The sequence below is a fragment of the Rhinolophus hipposideros genome, assembly GCF_964194185.1.
Source record: "Rhinolophus hipposideros genome assembly, chromosome: 1".
Taxonomy (NCBI): Eukaryota; Metazoa; Chordata; class Mammalia; order Chiroptera; family Rhinolophidae; genus Rhinolophus; species Rhinolophus hipposideros.
In genome coordinates, this window is record NC_138047.1 from 104,843,747 (window position 1) to 104,862,959 (window position 19,213).

A 19,213-nucleotide genomic window follows, 5' to 3' on the forward strand; every position below is an offset into this window, starting at 1 on the left:
ATCATTTTAAATATTTTTTTTCATGTAAGAGCTAAATTGTCTGAGTTTCAAAGTAGTCTGTGAAATATTTATTACTGCTGTAAAGGAGAAAAAAAGTATATAGCCAACTCTTATGAGTGTCATTGTAAACCCTTTCATAAGACAAGTGTATCAAAAATGGGGAAAGAGAATTCTTGCTTCTTTCAACAAACTTCTCAGAGCTTTGGTTGTATTTTAAATCTGGAATCAAAATGAGTCTTAGAAGGGAGAAGGTAGCACTGTCAATTTCAAGGACAATACAGCACACCCTCAGAGGACCTCAGTGGGGACTCCAAGAGCAGAGAGCTGCTGGAAAAATCACATGCGCCTTGAAGCAGGAGTTTGGGGTAGTACGTGAGAGTGTGAGAACCCCAGGCCAAATGCTCCTTTGACCTTCCTCGTATACAGAGACACAGGACCTCATGGTTGAATTGTAGTTTTACAATTCAAAAATTACAATGCATTTACCAAATTCAATAGTGATTTTTCTGTTCATGCATGTCTGTGAGCTCCTTCCGGGAAGGGATTCCATTTTATAAAATTTAACAAAATAAATCATTTTATTTTTACAAATCTCCACCCATACACGTACCAACCACAGGGCTGCTATATAAGACGCACCCAGTAAATGTTTCAACTAAAGTGATGGAACTGGAGAGAGAAAAACATTTTTCTCCAAAGAGTTTGAACCACCCAGTATCCTTGAAGAAAGCCTAAAGGAGAAAATCAGCAAGACTTGCTCATCAAACCATCAGTCAGCTTGGGTTCCAGCAAACCTAAAATCAAAGACAGTGCTACAATTTCCCATTGTCCTGAAGGCATTCCAGCACTCAGCAGGGTCTAATAATTTGAACAAGGGGACTACTTCAGGTCTGCAATATCGCATTCTTGCAGCACTGATGTGTGTAATTTAGGGCAACGGGATCAGAAATAAAAAGCAATATGTTGTTTATCCAACACAACAAATGGACTGTAAGATGTGTGCATGAGGTTGCATTTCTCATACCTGCGTCAATGAAGCATTCATCCCTGTATCATCATCTCCCTCATGGGACCAACATCTCCATCAGATGTCACAGGAGCCCAAGGTACTTTCGGGGCCTTTCAAAAATGTTTTAATCTCTTTTGAAATCAGAAAAAAAAATTAGCTTCTAGATCTCAGAAAAATATTTAAATAAATAGATAAATAAATAAGAATAATATGTTCATCTTTCCACCAATGTTGTCATGACATGTAATATTTAATTAGGTAATTTATTTACTTGGGTGAAGGCTAGGTCCCACCAAGGCAAAAGTTACAACTCCGCCCTGTAATCACACGTGCCAAGAGTAGACTTGGTGTCATGAAGGGGATAAAAATCCTGCTTTTAGAAAAACATCGGACAATCTATCCATCATAGATAGCTGGATTGTTTTCAAAGACATACAGATAAAGTCGGGAAAGTTGGGACGGGCTGGTGGAGGGGACGCACATCATGAGTGAGTTGAGTTGGGAGGAACCATAATGTTTGGGGGATATAACCTTCATTTTTTTCTCTCAGAAGTCTACTGCTCTAGCTAATTAACAAATCAAAAGAAATAAATGATTCTAGACCTCAGTACAATCAAATTAGTGGAGTTATTTGAGGATACCATTTTCACACAGCGTAATCATGCTTTGTTTTAGTCAAAAGAGTGAAAATCATCTTCCCAACCCAAAGCCCTGCCAAGCAGCTCTGTGGATAGCCGCATTTCATATCTGCTCTCATCAGCTTTACACCATTTCTTCTGTGGAGATATGGATGAGCAACGTACAATTAAACGATACCCATCAAGCTTCCCATACAAGGACCTTTTAAGAATGCTTTTGACTTTTCAGATGATTCAGCAGTAAGAGCCATTAGTGCACCATGTACATCAGGAATTGGAAAGTTTATTAAAATTGGATTTTTAACCTGATCCCAATTTCCTCTGCTTATAAAGAATCCCACTGGCCTGCTTAATATTCATGCTATTAACCTGAAAGATTCCAACAGCCATTATGGGAGAAAAGGCTTTGCAGGGCAGCCGCTTAGATAGGAGTTACAGATAACATCACCGGCGGCCAGGCAGGTAGAGTGACCGTGGACCCTGGACATCTGCCAAAGGACCAAGCTCTTTCTCTCTGCCTTCCCAACTCCCCTTCTCCTGGCCTCCCTCTTCTATCACATATTTGGGTAAAAGAAAACAACAAGAAGTAACAAAACAAACATAAGCAAACCACTGAAATACAGAGAGCACTGGACCAAAGAGTCTAGTTTTTACTGGATACTTTGGATAAATGCCCTCCTCTTCTGGTGCCCTAATTACTTCCACACATTTATGTCAGGACTTTCAATTGTTTTCCTTTTTTTTTCTTTAAATGAGGAAACCATAGTTTCCAAGAAGGCTGGTGCAAGGACAAAAACATGCAACTTACGTAACTCATTCTGTGCAATACCTGGCACAAAAGCCTCGAATACATTTCCACTGGTGTTATTACTGATTGTTGACCAGTCGTAATAGATCAGTTACCTGTTTCTATTTCCCTCCTTCCGCCTCTGTCTTCTTTGGAACAGTTTTTAGCTTAACTCATATTGGTGAGTTTGGGTAAAGACAGGTTGTGGGTACTAGTCTAGTTTCTTTTTGAGATAAGATTTTTTGGTCCCCCAAGCAATGGCAATCTCTTAACTTTCCATAGTAGTTGGTATAGTGTTGAACACACTAGTAGGTATTCAATGAAGACTTTGGTGTCTTTTTTTTTAATGCATTGGGATGACAATGGTTAGTAAAATTATATAGATTTCAGGTGTACAATTCTGTATTACATCATCTATAAATCCCATTGTGTGTTCACCACCCAGAGTCAGTTCTCCTTCCATCACCATATATTTGATCCCCCTTACCCTCATCTCCCACCCCCTATCCCCTTACCCTCTGGTAACCACTAAACTATTGTCTGTGTCTGAGTTTTTGTTTCTCAATTGTTTGTCTTGTTCTTTTGTTGTTTTTGGTTTATATACCACATATCAGTGAAATGATATGGTCCTCTGCTTTTTCTGTCTGGCTTATTTCACTTAGCATTATACTCTCAAGATCCATCCATGTTGTCACAGATGTTCCTATATCATCCTTTCTTACCGCCGAACAGCATTCCATTGTGTATGTATACCACAACTTCTTTATCCATTAATCTATCGAAGGACATTTTGGTTGTTTCCATGTCTTGGCCACCGTAAACAAAGCTGCAATGAACATTGGAGCACACGTGTCTTTATGTATAAATGTTTTCAGATTTTTGGGGTAGATACCCAGGAGAGGGATTGCTGGGTCATATAGTAATTCTATTCGTAATTTTTTCAGGAACCTTGACACTGCCTTCCATAACGGCTGCACCAGTCTTACATTCCCATCAAGAGTGTATGAGGGTTCCTTTTTCTCCACAGCCTCTCCAACACTTGTTAATATTTGTCTTGTTGATGATAGCCATTCTGACTGGGGTGAGGTGATATCTCATTGTGGTTTTTATTTGCATTTCTCTGATGCTTAGAGATGTTGAGCATTTTTTCATATGTCTATTTGCCATTTCTATGTCGCTTTGGAGAAATGTCTCTTCAGGTCCTCTGCCCATTTTTCAATTGGGTTGTTTGTTTTGTTGTTGTTGAGTTTTATGAGTTCCTTGCATATTTTGGATTTTAGCCCCTTATCGGAGGCACTGTTTGCATAAATCTTCTCCCATTCAGTTGGATGCCTCTTTATTTTGTCGATGGTATCTTTTGCTGTGCAGAAGCTTTTAAGTTTCATATAGTCCCATTCTTTTATTTTAGCTTTTGCTTCCATTGCCTTTGGAGTCAAATTCGTAAAATGCTCTTTGAACCCAAGGTCCTTAAGTTTAGTACCTATGTTTTCTTCTATGCAGTTTATTGTGTCAGGTCTTATGCTTAAGTCTTTGATCCATTTTGAATTAATTTTGGTACATGGTGACAGACAGCAGTCCAGTTTCATTCATTTGCACGTGGCTATCCAATTCTCCCAGCACCATTTATTGAAGAGGCTGTCTTTCCTCCATTGTATGTTTTTAGCTTCTTTGTCAAAAATTATCTGTCCATATTTATGTGGTTTTATTTCTGGGTTCTCAATTCTATTCCATTGGTCTATGTGTCTGTTTTTCTGCCAAGACCATGCTGTTTTGATTATTGTAGCCCTGTAGTACAAGCTAAAGTCAGGGAGTGCGATACCTCCAGTATTGTTCATTTTTCTTAAGATTGCTTTGGCTATTTGGGGTCTTTTGTGATTCCAAACAAATCTGATGATTTTTATTGTTCTATTTCTTTAAAAAATGCCATTGGGATTTTGACGGGGATTGCATTAATTCTGTATATTGCTTTGGGTAATATGGCCATTTTAACTATGTTAATTCTTCCTATCCATGAGCACGGAATGTCTTTCCATTTCTTTGTGTCTTCTTCAATTTCTTTCAAAAATGTCTTATAGTTTTCAGTATATAGGTCCTTCACATGCTTGGTTAAGTTTATTCCTAGGTATTTTATTCTTTTTGCTGCAATTGCAAAGGGAATTATTTTTTGTATTTCTTTTTCTGAGTTTCATTGTTAGCATATAGGAATGCAATGGACTTTTATACGTTGATTTTTTAGCCAGCTGCTTTACTGTATTCATTAACTGTTTCTAACAGCTTTTTGGTGGAGTCTTTAGGGTTTTCTATGCATAGCATCATACCATCTGCAAAGAGTGATATTTTAACTTCTTCATTCCTAATTTGGATGCCTTTTATTTCTTTCTCTTGCCTGATGGTTCTGGCAAGGACTTCCAACACTATGTTGAAAAGCAGAGGTGATAGGGGACAGCCCTGTCGTGTTCCTGAACGTTTTTCACCATTAATTATGTTTTTCACCATTAATTATGAGATTAGCTGAGGGCTTGTCATATATGGTCTTTATTATGTTAAGGTATTTTCCTTCTATACCTATTTTATTGAGTGTTTTAATCATAAATGGATGTTGTATCTTGTCAAATGCTTTTTCTGCGTCAATTGATATAATCATATGATTTTTGTCCTTTATTTTGTTTATGTGATGTATCACATTGATGGATTTGCGGATGTTGAAACATCCTTGTGCCCCGAGGATGAACTCTACTTGGTCATGATGAATAATCTGTTTAATGCATTGTTGTATTCGATTTGCTAGAATTTTGTTTAGGATATTTGCATCTGTATTCATCAGAGATATAGGCCTGTAGTTTTCTTTTTTTGTGTTGTCCTTACCAGGTTTTGGTATCAGGGTAATGTTGGCCTCATAAAATGAGTTAGGGAGTACTGTCTCTTCTTCAATTTTTGGAAGAGTTTGAGCAAGATTGCTTTTAGATCCTCTTTGAAAGTTTGGTAGAATTCACTAGTGAAACCATCTGGTCCCAGACTTTTGCTTTTGGGAAGGTTTTGGATGACTGATTCAATTCGTTACTGGTGATCGGTCTGTTTAGATTTTCCAGTTCTTCATGGTTCAGCCTTGGAAGGGTATATGTTTCTAAGAACTTGTCCATTTCTTCTAGGTTATTGAATTTGGTAGCATATAGTCCTTCATAGTATTCTTGGATGATCATTTGTATTTCTGTGGTGTCCGTGATAACTTTCCCTTTTTCATTTCTGATTTTGTTAATTAGTGCCTTCTCTCTTTTTATCTTAGTGAGTCTAGCCAAGGGTTTGTCAATTTTGTTAATCTTTTCAAAGAACCAGCTTTTTGTCACATTAATTTTTTCTATTGTCCTTTTGTTCTCTATTTCATTTAGTTCTGCTCTGATTTTTGTTATTTCCTTTGTTCTGCTGACCTTGGGTTTCGCTTGTTCTTTTTTTTGTAGTTCTTTAAGGTGTAACATGAGGTTATTTATTTGGGATTCTTCTTATTTCTTGAGATAGGCCTGTAATGATATAAATTTCCTCTTAATACTGCTTTCATTGCATCCCCAAAATTTTGGTAGGATGTATTTTCATTGTCATTTGTTTCTATGTATTTTTTGATCTCTCCTCTAATTTCTTCTTTGACCCAGTCGTTCTTTAAAAGTATGTTGTTTAATCTCTATGTATTTGTGGTTTTTTTCCTGCTTTCTTTTCTCAGTTGATATCCAAATTCAAAGCCATCTGATCAGAGAATATGCTTGGTATGATTTCAATCTTCTTGAATTTGCTGAGGCTGACTTTATGTCCCAATATATGGCCTATCCTTGAGAAAGTTCTGTGTACACTCGAAAAGAATGTATAGTCTGATGTTTTAGGATGAAGTGCTCTATATATGTCAATTATGTCCATTTTATCTAATGTGTCACTTAGGGCTGCTCTTTCCTTATTTATTTTCTGTTTGGATGATCTATCCATTGCTGTCAATGATGTATTTAAGTCCCCTAGTATAAATGGGTTTTGGTCAGTTTCTCCCTTTAGTTCTGTTAGTAGTTGCTTGGTATATTTTGGTGCTCCCTGATTGGGGGCATAAATATTGATGACTGTTATGTCTTCTTGTTGTATAGTCCCCTTTACCATTATGAAATGTCCATCTTTGTCTCTTGTTATCTTTTTCACCCGGAAGTCTGTTTCATCTGATATCATTATGGCTACACCTGATTTTGTCTGGGTACCATTTGCTTGGAGTGTCAATTTCCACCCTTTCACTTTGAGTCTATGCTTGTCCTTGTAACTGAGATGTGTCTCTTGGAGACAGCATATGGTTGAGTTTAGTTTTTTGATCCAATCTGCTACTCTGTGCCTTTTTATTGGTAAGTTCAGTCCATTTACATTTAGGGTGAGTATTGGTATGTGAGGATTTCCTGTCATTCTATCTTTAGTTTTCTGGTAAGGCTGTGTCACCATTGTTTCTTTGCCTTTTTGATGTTGTCTATTATTTCTGTGTGGTGGTATTCTATGATGTTTCCCTCTGTTTCTTCTTTTATTACAGTATATATTTCAGTTCTGGATTTTTTTTTTGAGTGGTTACCCTTAAGTTTATGTAAAAGAAAGTTTGATATTTAGAGTATTCCATTTTCTTTAGCACACTTACTTTCTCCATTTCCCTATTCTAGTTCAGGCCTTACTCTCCCCCTTTCTATGTTTCAGTTGCCACAAATTGTCCCTGTTGATGGTGGTCAAATAGCCTCCTTTAGTATTTCTTGCAGTGCAGGTTGTTTATTAGAAAATTCTCTCAGATTCTGTATGTCTGGAAAGGTCTTTATTCCTCCTTCATATCTAAAGGAGATCTTTGCTGGATATATTATTCTTGGTTCATAATTTCTCTCTTTCAATAGTTTGAATATTTGGTTCCACTCCCTCCTGGCTTGTAGAGTCTCTGCTGAAAAAATCTGATGGTAATCTAATGGGCTTTCCTTTGTAGGTTACCGTCTTCTTTTCCCTGCCTGCCTTAAGGATTCTTTCTTTGTCGTTGATTTTAGACAGCTTTAATACAATGTGCCTTCGAGAAGGCCTGTTGGGATTGAGGTAATTAGGTGTTCTATTTGCTTCTTGGATTCGAGGATCCAGTGCTGTCCACAAGTTTGGGAAGTTCTCATCAACAATTTGTTTGAATATATTCTCTGTTCCCTTCTCTCTTTCTTCTCCTTCTGGTATGCCCATTATTCTTATATTGCTCTTTCTGATGGAGTCAGAAAGTTCTTGTAGAGTTCTTTCATTTCTTTTAAGTCTCAAGTCTCTTTCTTCTTCCATCTGTGTAATTTCCAGGTTTCCATCTTCGATGTCACTGATTCTTTCCTCCATCTGGTCAACTCTACTACCTAAGCGTCAATTGATATAATCATATGATTTTTGTCCCTTATTTTCTTCTTGTCTATTTTCTTCTATTGTCTTAATTTCTTCTATTGAGTTCTTAATCTCCGGAAATTCTATTTGTTTTTTAAAATTTTAATCTCTTTCGTAAAATGCTCATGTTGTTCTTTGATTGTGTTTCTGAGTTCATTAAACTGCCTTTCTGTGTTTTCTTGCATCTTGTTGAGTTTTTTTCAGAACTGCAATCTTGAATTCTCTGTCATTGAAGTCACGTATTTCCATATCTTTAAGTTCCTTTTCTGGAGACTTTTCACTTTCTTTCTGAGCGGTCTTGTTGCCTTGGTTATTCATGGCAATTACTGATTTATTATTTCTCTTCCTAGACATCTACAGGAGTGGCTTCTGCAACAGGTTGATAGGAAGAGGTCTTTCTTTTGTTCTCCAGTACTTGTTGGTAGAATGTTTTATTTTCTCTCCAACTGCAGCTTTTTTTTTCTCTCTCACACGGTAGTGCTATGTTTTCTCTGCACTATTCCAACTTTTCACACAATGGGGGGATTCCCTGGGAGACGGGCTTCTCCTCTGTTAACAGTTCGCCTGGGTCATAGGGTGCCACATTCCTGTGGGGATGCGGAGAGCTTTTGAAGTTCCAAACTCTTTCTGCACCCGATTCAGAGCCCGTATGTTTCAGAGTTCTGTTTACTCCTGGAGGGATCCGACCAGATAGGTGGGGCCAGGGGTAGGGTGAGTTGTGAGAGGTGGCCCAGAGCAATGGCGGCGACCACCACCACAGCCGGTCCCGCTTCCACAGCTCCCTCCCCTTTACCGGAACTAGTTGGGCTGCAAATCTGTGTCTGTGGTCCACAGTTCTCAGAAAAGCAAATATTCTGTTATTTTGATCTGACAGTGCTACTTTATCGCTTCCAGCACCAGGCAGGTGGGGGCGGGGTGAGCTTTGGGAGGGCAGGGAGGTGGCGGCTAGTCTCAGTGCCTAAGGCTTCCATTCTCTGCTCACCAGTGAGGGCTTAAACCACCATTTTCAGCCTTCTTCCCTCAGTCTTTTCTCCGAGGTCTCTGCCGTGAGCGTTGGCTTCAGCTGTGTTATATCCTGTCCCCTCAGCCCTGTGGGCCATAAGCAGAGCCCTAGCAGTCTGAGTCCTTCCCTCTCCCGCAGCTGCGGTAGTTCCAGGATGCAGCGAGCTCGGAGCACTGAGCTAGGTCTGCGTCCTGCGCCCGCGCGGCTCTGTCCCCACACTTCTCCCTTCCCTCCTCCCCCGCTCGCGCGATTCTCTCACCTTTAGGTGAATTCAGTAGTGGGCCTGTTCGTCTTGCCTATGTGCTGTGCAGGGAGTCCTTTGTGGTGTTATTGTTGTTCGATTAGTTGTAAATTCCAGGGGAGATTTACAGAGGCTCACCTCACGCCGCCATTTTGAAGACTTCCAAACGGAAGTCTGACTTTGGTGTCTTAGAACATAAAGAGCTTAGAGATCATCTACTAAAACCCTTTCATTTTCCAGTTGATGACACTGAGTAAGAGGGTCTTAGGCCACACATCAAAGAGTGATGGACACTTTTCCAGGTGACTACCATTATGTCTCCTCCAAGCCCCCATTCTGACACTGACAGCTTTGAAATGGACACACATCTCATTTAAACTATTACTCCTGGAGATGAGGTCAGTTGACAAATCTTTTTTTTTTGAGAGTATGAGAGTATACTGTGTTTCAGACACCATGCAAGATTCTGGGAGAGAAACAAAATTATGGTCCTCGTTTTCGAAGCCCTTCTAAGATAGCAGGAAAGAGATCTATAAGCAGATATTTTCAACACAATTTTCATGTTATAACAGAGCTGAGTTGTGAATGCCTATTAGAAAATCTAACTCATGCTCAGAAGAGGTCAAGGAAGGGAGTTTAGGAGAAATGGAGATATGTCTTGGCAGAGACATAAAGCTAAATAAGAACAAAAGAGCCAATTAACACTTTCTTATTTATCTCAACGTAAGAACATCGATCATTGATCAATGAATGTTGGTTGAAATTCAAAAATGAGACAAGCTAAATTTCTAGTCCTCAAATTCTTGTCACTTGCCAAATCTGCCTGGAGTCACGTCCTGAATGGAAGCTTCTCTCAGAGGCTCAGAGCTGGAGACTAGGTTCTAGTTCTTTTCTAGGACTTCTGGTAGGGAAGTAAGTCGATCAGTTAACCTGCCTTTGGCACCCAGGGTACAAATGGAATCATGGTGCCAGTCTCCTTTGCATCATACAAATGAGTTGTGTGATTCAAACTATGGGCACAAAAGCACTTTGAACTCTAATGGAAAAGTAACCATATCAACTTAGAACATCAAAGAAGCTGCCTATTTTGAAGAACTGGTGATCTGCAGGGGCTTAACTTCTGGTAGGAGCTGAAGGACACCAGTAATTGGCATCCATCTCTGGAGGCTCACAGGGGTGTCCAAGAGAGCACTCAACCCGGAGCAGTGGTGACTGGGCTCTTGTTTCCCGCCAAGAAAGAATTCAAGAGTGAGACAGATGCAGGAAAGTGAAAGTGATTTAATGAAAAGGAAAGTATATACTTGAGAGGAAAGTGCAGGTGTACTCAAAGAACAAGTGGCATGAAAGCAGTCATGATCAGGGGTATCTATCCTACCCAGGCGGGAATTGGTGGACATCCCATTGATGTGGTTCATTTATCTTCTCCCCCTGGGAGGGACCCTCTTTTCCTGCCTTTTCTTCCTTATTTGGTTCCTCTGTTGTGGTGTCAGATGCACGATGGGAGTCTAGTAACCACAATGCAAATGAGATTATAATGACATTATAATTGCTAAAGGTCAGGTGCCAGTTACAGGGATCAGCTTAGCTGGAAAACTGGTTCTTGTTTTTCTCCACCTATTGGTACTGGATATATCACTTTGTTACTTGTCTAACCAGTGAAGCACCTCACATAGTACCTGGAGGGGTTGTCAATTTCCTAGGCTACATGTCCTGCCTCAGTTTGACCCACACAGCCTCATACATGATTTCACACAGCTTCATGGGGGAAAGACACTTCTTTTAAAGCTAAAGTACATTTAAATGCTAAGGCCTTTCAAATACACACACACACACACACACACACACACACACACAGGAGGTCTGACAATTAAGTTTGTGAACTTGTTGTAATGATGTTGCTAACCTTTTTTGATATCAGAGGGATTATTCATTATGAATTTGTACCAACTGGACAAACAGTTAACCAAGTTTACTATTTGGAAGTGCTGAAAAGGCTGTGTGAAAAGTTAGACGACCTGAACTTTTCACCAACATTCACTGCTCTTGCATCACCACAATGCACCAGCTCATGCAGCACTGTCTGTGAGGGAGTTTTTAGCCAGTTAACAAATAACTGTATTGGAACACCCTCCCTATTCACCTGATCTGGCCCCCAATGACTGCTTTCTTTATCCAAAGATAAAGGAAATATTGGAAGGAAGACATTTTGATGACATTCAAGACATCAAGGGTAATACAATGACAGCTCTGATGGCCATTCCAGAAAAAGAGTTCCCAAATTGCTTTGAGGGTGGACAAGGCACTGGCGTTGGTGCATAGCTTCCCAAGGGGAGTACTTCGAAGGTGACCTTGGTGATATTTAGCAGTGAGTTATGTAGTACTTTTTCTAGGATGAGTTGGGAACTTAATTGTCAGACCTCTTGTATGTGTGTGTGTGTCTGTGTGTCTGTGTGTAAAATAGTCATGTCAACATTAGTCTGACTCAAAGAAGTAGCCAGGGTCTTTACAACCCCTACAAGCTTATTTTTCAAAATAAGTCTTGGTCGTGGCCTCCCAGATGATACTGGCTTTGGCTTTATCAGAGAGTTAAAATGCTAGTCAGTGCTTTGCTTTCTAAACGGGGTATTCAGTAATATTACAAGAGTAAAGAGGTCAATTTCCTGTAGGAATCATTCCTTAAATGGGAGAGTGTTTTCAAACTAAGCAAAGTTAATGAAAGATTTTTAAAACTTAAATGACAAATTTGAATTCTTACATTTATCTTCCAGTATTTAAGATATGAAAGAGCTACTGACATCTCATCTGAAAAAAATTACTCTACTTTGATGTTCACTTGGCTTTTTTTTTTTCAACACATTGGCTGACCTGCCTTTAAGGTGACTTGCTTTGGTCCGAGTAAGCGGGCAGCACAGCTTCGCCAAGGAGATGAGAACCCCACGCCCCTCGAAATCCTAAATCTGCAGTTAAACTACGAAATGCTGATCGAGTTTACCCACAAAACCTCCCACCTACCAGAACTGGGGAAGAGGAGGAGGCAGGGAGACCCTGCTTAATTTCAGAGCTGACGTTTGCAATGCCCCGGCACTAGCAAAAGCAGAGTGAGTTCTGCCCGCTCTCCGGGTAAATCGCCATGCCCTCCTGGACGCGAAACCGAAGGGAGAGGGAGCGTTCAACAGCGACAAGGAGCGCCAGGGAGCCGGCTCCTCGCGTGGATTCCGCCTCAGGCTGCCTTTCCGCCGGCATCCCAGCCCGGCTGTGGGGCGAGCTCCAGAGGATGGCTCCCCCTGCTTCCCGGGCGGCGCAAGGAGACTCAGAGCCCAAGGTGAGTCACCTGCCGGGAAGGGAACACGCGGTGTGGACGCAAGAGGGAGGCGCGCACGTCCCAGGGACCTTGTGGGACTGAAGAGTGGAGGAAGACGGACCCGGGGCTTGCACCTGCCCTTTCCTAGCAGGGTGCGAGAGTAGACCGATCGTCCCGGGTTTGCCGCCAAGGCAGTCACCCAACCCACAACCGGCCCCACCCTCCCAGCCGCGCGGGTGCCCTCCCCCCAGGGACTGAAGCCGGAGGAGCCGCCGCGCCGGGTGGACAGACAGACTCTTCCTGTACCTGCCAGCGGGAGCCGAGAGCCGGGCGGGCCTGGCAGCCCTGATCGCGGGGCCGCTAGCCAGGCACCGAGCGGGCTCGCCTGCGCGCCGCACCAGAGCGGGCCGGGCAGCAGTGGGCGCTCGCGATCCTCCTCTGCCCGACGCGCTCTCCCCCAGGGCCCGGCCTCCTGCGTCCCCTCCTCCTGCTCCTCCTCCTGCTCCTCCCCTCCGCGGGACTCGTCGCCGAGCCTCCCGCCTGCAAAGTCCCTGGCGCGCGGGCAGCCACGAGCCGCCACCACTGCCGGGTCCCTGGTTGCCCGCGCCCCTTCTCTCTCGCCTGTCCCCGGACGTCCCGAAGCTCACTCCGCCGGCTGCCGCTGTTCGGAGGCGCTGCCCATGGCCCAGCCCGAGAGCCGACTTCGGACGCCGGACCCGCTGGACCGCGGCGCAGCTCAGGTGAGTGCAGAGCGTGTGGGGCGGGGGCAGCCAGGCTCGGGAGTGGCGAGACGTGGGGCGGTAGAGGTGCCCGGACCTGGCGCCCCGGACTTCAGACCAGCGCGGAGCCCAAGGTGAGTCGGAGCTGGAGCAGGTGGAGTGGATGCAGGAGAACAAGGAAGGAGAGACCCGGGGTTTTCCCATCCTCCTCACCTCCTGCCTTGGCCCCTCGGTTCTGCAAGTCCCGAGACTGTTTTTTTCTTCTTTTTCTTTTTTTTTTTTCTTTTCCTAGCCGGCAGTTATCCGGGTTTCTGACGCTTAGTAGGCTGGATTTCCCCCCCCCTAGCAGAGTCGGAGGTTTGCTCCTGCCTACCGCTTCTCCCTAGGACCGTGCGTGGCATTAGGAGCGCAGCGCGCAGCGGAGCCCGGGTTCCACTTGGGCTGGGAGCTGGGGAGGGAATACAGTAAGCAAAAAGTCACTTGGTCGAGGCAGCATACAGGCTGGGGAAACCTGGGTGGGGAAACCCGGGTGTGATTTGCCTGTGCATTTGGTTGGAGTAGAGAAGAGATGGGGCATCTTCCGAGGGGCGGGGATGCTCGGGATGAGAGATTGAGGCGACAGGCCACACAGTAAGTAGCCTCTTTCCCCAAAAGCCAATTCTACACGGTCCTGATTTTTCCTGTTACTTTTTACCTTTTTCATTTTGGCCTCTGGTTCTATTTCGAGCACCATGGGTGGCGGCAGATGTTGAGGGTGTGGGGCGGCGGGGCGCCAACCCGCGGTGGCAGCCCGTACTCCGAGCTCAGAACAGGCGGCACCCTCAAGGAGCCTGACGTCTCCAGGTGCGCTTTCTGAGCCAGGAGGCAGACCGCGCGCGGTCGCTGTTCCTTCTCCTGGCCCCACCTGCCCCGGGAGCCGGAGCGCCCGCTTCCAGAGCCCTGGATGGGATGGAGAGGCGGCGGGGTCTGGAGCCGGCATGCAGGGCGCGGTGTGGAGGGTGTGCTCGGCTCCTCGGCGGTCGCGGCGCTGTGCGTCTTACACCCCACATACACCGGGTGCGACTCCACCCGGCAGGCGTCCGCGCTTCCTCGCAGACCCAGTCCCCTCTCTCGGGAGAAGGATTGCATCCCTTCCCCCTGGGCACCCCACTTTGCGGGACCAGTCGTATCCTTGCCTTCCCTTGCGCGAGTCTCGCTCCTCCCCCGCCTCCCCCAGCGTTATCCGCCGGCTATTTTTATCCATTACTTGTACCAAGATGCTTTGGGGGGGATTCTGGAGAGGCAAGTCCAAATCCACTGTCTTCGCGCTGCGCTCCCAGAAGCGGCCCCTTGCTCGCGGGGAGCAGCCGCAAGGAGCAGCCGAGGGATCCAGCAGGAGCACAGAGCGCCCCCTCCTCCTCTGGAAGCCAGGGGTCTGGAAACTTGGGTACCGACGGCTCGACTGCGCCGCCCGCCGCTCGCCGGGGGAGCCGGTCCCCGGACGAGCTCCCAGCACCCGGGCGCCGGTGCTCCGCCGGCTTCTGTGGCTGCAGCCTGTGCGCTTGCGGGATCCGTTCGGTCCCACTCGTGCGTTCTCGCTTTGCAGGCAAATCTCACCTTGTTTTGTTGAAACGCAATTACCAACTTCCACTCAAGGGTTAATTCCAGGAATTCCATCTTAAAAAAAAAAAAAGAGGAGGGGGAAATAACCCAACTTCTGCCTCCCTGCATTTCTATAGCCCGTCTTCTGGCGTTGGGAATTCTTATTTTGCTTTCTGCTTTCTCAGTAACAATTGGGAACAATTGCAATAAGCCTGACCTAGTGAAATTCCAAAAGATGAACGCTTCAGCTGCAAATCCCCCAGTTACTCTTCCTATTTCCAGTGCTTAGATGTTTTCTTCCCCTAGGATTGCAGAAATAACATATTGAAATGGACCATTGTGTTATGTAAGGGTTTCTCCAGCTCTAGGTAGAGAAAGATCAGCTTCGAAAGGAGCCTTTCCCAGAGGCAGTGGGTCCCTCTAACTCAGCCAAGTTGGACAAGGGTGACAACTTTGTGACTACTCTTAATTCGAAACAATTAAGACAGTACCATGGGATGAGGACCCCTTCGTGAGGCTTCTTGAGCCTTTTCCTGGCTGCAGATCCAGGCGGACACTGCCTAGTGTGCAATGCACTGTAGCTTTAAGATGGGAGGGGTTTTTTTCTTTGCTTTTTTTTTTTTCTTCTCTTTTACTTGGGAAACTGGTGAGAAAGTGGTACTTTGAACTTGAAAATGAGATCAGGAAAAACCCAGGGCTCTTAGCTCTGTTGTTGGTGTCCCTAGTATGAAACTTCATGTCCTATAGTCTACAGTAGTGCTTTGAACAGTGCAGACGCCCAGAAACCTTTTACTTGGGCTCTATAATATAGTTGGGGCTTGTGCGCTTGTGGTCAAAAAGAAATTCTCTTACTGGAAAAGTCCCCAGAGCTCTTTGAAAGGAAAAGCAAAGTGGAAGTTTTCCTTGAATTAAAAGTTGATAGCTTCTATTAAGGGGCTAGGAAAATGGACTGGCTGGTGTCAGATTGCGTGGTCAGTGCCCACTGCCTTTCCCAGTCCACGGCTTCCACCGCCACTGGCACATACCTGCCGTGAGTACTGACTGAGTCATGTTCTTTCTATTGAGGCTAGATTTTGAGGCGAGGGACAGTAAAATACATCGATGTCCTGATGGAACTTAGTCTGTCGCAGGGTCAGGCCTTAGACACTGTGTTCCAGGGTGTACCTTGAAACCAGTGTCTTGCATGAGAGAGTCTTGGAGGTGGGTGGGAAATGTAGTCTCTTTCCTGCTATTGTAGAAAGCCATCATTTTCCAGCTGGTGTTGGAAAAGACCCGCTTGTTCCTCATCACTCTGGCATAAATATCTTTCTTCAAACCTCACTAATGACCCAGTGCTTTCTAGCTTGGCTGCCCTTTTCCAGTAGGGGAATTGTAAGAGTGCTGGCTGGATGTGGAGACAACTTCTCTCCCCAGCACCCTAGACAAATGATTTTCCCCTGTATGAGACTCCTGTTTTTCCTCTGCAACATAGAAACTGAAAGATTATCATGAGAAAGTGAGAAAGTGTATGTGAAGAGCATTTTGGCGATTCTAAAACACTGATGAGAATGTACAGGGTTACTTAATTTGCCTTTCCTGCAAATTTTACTTTGTCTATTTTAATGTTAATTGTAATTATAGTCTGTGTGTCTGTGTGAATTACAGAGGCTGAACATCTGACGAGGAAGAGAATTTCATGTAGTGGGTCTCCTTGTGGAGATCACTCCACCTCAAATCCACCAGCATCAGGCCTCACTGCTCAGAATCATTCATTTCTTGTTTTTAGAGATAACTTTTTGCAGAGTTAAATATTTCAGAGTTGTTTTTTTTTTCTTCTTTTGAGCTTAATGCATTTCCTATGTCTTAAGACAATATATTTTTGGAGGAAGGGCCCTGCTAATTAGTTAATCAAAAAAGAAGGAAAGTTGCAGATGATGTATCAGTTGGGGAGAAGTGATACATGATAGTTTCAGGAGACAACCTGGGTCTCCCTTGTCTAAATCCGTCCTCAGCATAAAGCACTGGCTCTCGCATTTCTGTCATTGTTCAAAATTTGTTCCCAGAACATAACTAAGTTCCTGGCACTTAATAGATGCTTATCATCGTTTCTGAAATAACGAACGGATGATTGAACTGAATCTTCACAGCCCTATGCTGTGCACAGGCAGATGGCACCCTTTCTATTTTAAAGAGTTGGGATATGCAGATGAGAAAAGTTAATGAATTGTCTGAAGGTACAAAGGATTCCTGAGTGGAGTTCAGGTCCGTCTGTTCTCATTCCACTCCGCCGTGCTGGTCCTCTCCCTCCCACCACCACTTAGAATCCTCCTAACCCATGTGGACGCTTTCATTTTGAAAGTAGCCAGTAACCAGACAGCCTACTTCTGCTGCGGGACAACCTTTCTGCCATTTTTGTTGGGGGGGTTGAGGGTGCTCCTTCTCCTTGTCCATATCTCTGGGCATCGAACTAGAGCTCAGTCGATGATATGATCCCACCTGAGACCTAGCTAAAGGACACAAGGACAGTGGAGTGTTCACTTACCACCATGGGTCATGAAGCAAGAGGCATGTGCAGCAGCATGGTTGTCCCAGGATGCCCCAGGGGTGCAGTTCCCATGGCATGATTCTGACGTGTTCTCTGCTGCCTAGGTTCCCATCAGTCCTTCTCATGAACCAAGCCTGGTCTTTCAGCTTCTCATCAGTTCCTAGCGGTAACCCGTAATCTCCAGGTAAATCCCCTTTCTCTCCCAGTTAGTCTGAACTGTAACCAGCTGGTGCCCAGCCTCTCAGGATTCATCCCCGGGCCTGCCTCCGGCATGAAGCATTCTCAGATTCCTCTACCCACAGGGGATTACGCTCATAGCTTTTTTAGGCTGTTAGAATAATACTTCCCAGGCCATAATTTGTCAATAGTTGTGTGGAACCATGAGAGTTCTAGACAAATGAATCCATTATTCTTCCAAGGAATAGCCTGAACATAACAGAAATAGATCCCAGTGGGCATCTTTTCTTTACTTTTTTTTTTTCCCCCCTCCAGGTTGCATGCTTTTTGGTAGCTTTCCAGCAGGGGTCGCAAACTGAAATGGGTTCAGTAGCCAGGCGAGTTACTGCCTTGGAAACAGGCCCTGGGCCTGGGCCTCCTGCAGGGAGGCCTGCAGCTCTGACCTAGCACAGGGGTTGCCAATGGGACCTCAGGCCCAGTCTAGCGAGATCTGGGTTTTATTTTAATTTTTCTTTTCTTTCTTTTTCAAGATAGACTGTACGTTCACAATTTTATATAGAATCTACTGATTTTCAAGTGCCAACAGCTAATTCGGTGTTTGTAAGTCATACCACAGGGGCCAAACAAAACACTCTGTAGGTACGCCTCATAGCTGCCCCACAGGCCTGCAGTTTATGATCTCTGGGAACAGAGAAGAAATTGACTGCAATCTGACAGCCAACGATATCAGTTACCCAGAGTATTGAGGCAAGGGCCTATCTGGAGCCCAGTGTAGACATCGTCCCCGTGAATGAACCGTCACGTGTGCGGAATGTTTGCTTGTGGTGTTCCTTTCCCTGGTCGTCATGCGTGGTTCCAACGTGCACAGGTATTCCTTTAGCCTATTTCCTGGGTTCCAAGTAACGCTGTGACATGACACGGTGACATGACACGGCGTGCAGCAGATGGAAGTCCCTAGCCCTGTGCTTGTCTTCCAGTGGAGGAGACAGATAAAAGTGACATAGACAAGTGAACTGCATCCTGGGATAGATGGTGGTGTGCCAAGGATCGTAATAAAGTCAGAGGAAGCTCACAGGCAGTGTCGGGGTGCCGGGAGCAAACCTCCGCTCGCTAGCCAGGGGTCTGCAAGTTCAGTCTGTGGTTCACCATAACCAAAGTCACGTTTCATTGTCCAACACAAAAGCTTTCTGGATGTTGGCGTTTGCACCCTCGATTATATTCTGCGTATTGCTATTGTGGGTAAACCCCTGATAACAAACCACACTCTTAATTTTAATGAAACTGGCGATTAAACACAGTTAGTGGGTGCCCACCATGTGCCAGGTACTAGATTAAGTGCTAGAATACCTGAATGAGCAAAACCCAGTCGAGGGCCAGTCCTTGAGGAAAGTATAGACCAGCATGGTAGACATTAATGCATGATCATGAGAGAGTAGATCATTAAAGTGAGCAAGGAGTGTGGGGAGGATATTTTAATTGTTGAGACTTGACGCTCAGAACTCTGACATTCAGCATCTTTTTAACTGAGCGTCTGACATGGTTTAAGTCTGCTGGACCCACTTGAAGCGGGGACCCCCCCTCCTCAGTGAAGAATGTTTGAAGCTTTAATTTCTTTGCCTGGCAAAGATGTTGGGTAGTACTACAAAATTTCATTTTTGTATTGCAAAAACCAAATATTTTTAAACTGTGTTCTGTGTGTGAAATGTCCTTGTGCCCTTGAAACTCAAATGCACCTTGTCTCAGATCTTCTCCGGCTTTGCTATTGAGTGCCGTGGGGGGCAATTACGCAGAAAAAAACAATAGTTCTTGTTCTTGGGGAACTTACAGTGTAGTATG

The 19,213-nt window shown here is 44.3% G+C and overlaps 2 protein-coding genes across 4 annotated transcripts in view; one reads left to right on the forward strand and one right to left on the reverse strand.

The window, feature by feature from the left end:
• LOC308499515 (uncharacterized protein) overlaps positions 1–13,299 on the reverse strand; it is a gene marked incomplete at its 5' end in the record, with an annotated part of 31,644 nt that extends 18,345 nt beyond the window's left edge. Inside the window, one exon of the mRNA XM_081053042.1 lies at positions 12,683–13,299. Within this exon, the coding sequence (XP_080909168.1) occupies positions 12,683–13,299 (617 nt within the window). The remainder of the gene's footprint in view (positions 1–12,682) is intronic.
• HS3ST1 (heparan sulfate-glucosamine 3-sulfotransferase 1) overlaps positions 12,264–19,213 on the forward strand; it is a 33,960-nt gene continuing 27,010 nt past the window's right edge. Inside the window, exon 1 of one of the 3 annotated variants that reach the window (XM_081051158.1) lies at positions 12,264–13,116. The gene's annotated coding sequence lies outside the window, so the exon portion shown is untranslated. Of the gene's footprint in view, positions 13,726–19,213 lie in introns of all 3 variants that reach the window. The other 2 variants (XM_081051160.1, XM_081051159.1) reach the window with 2 other exon arrangements.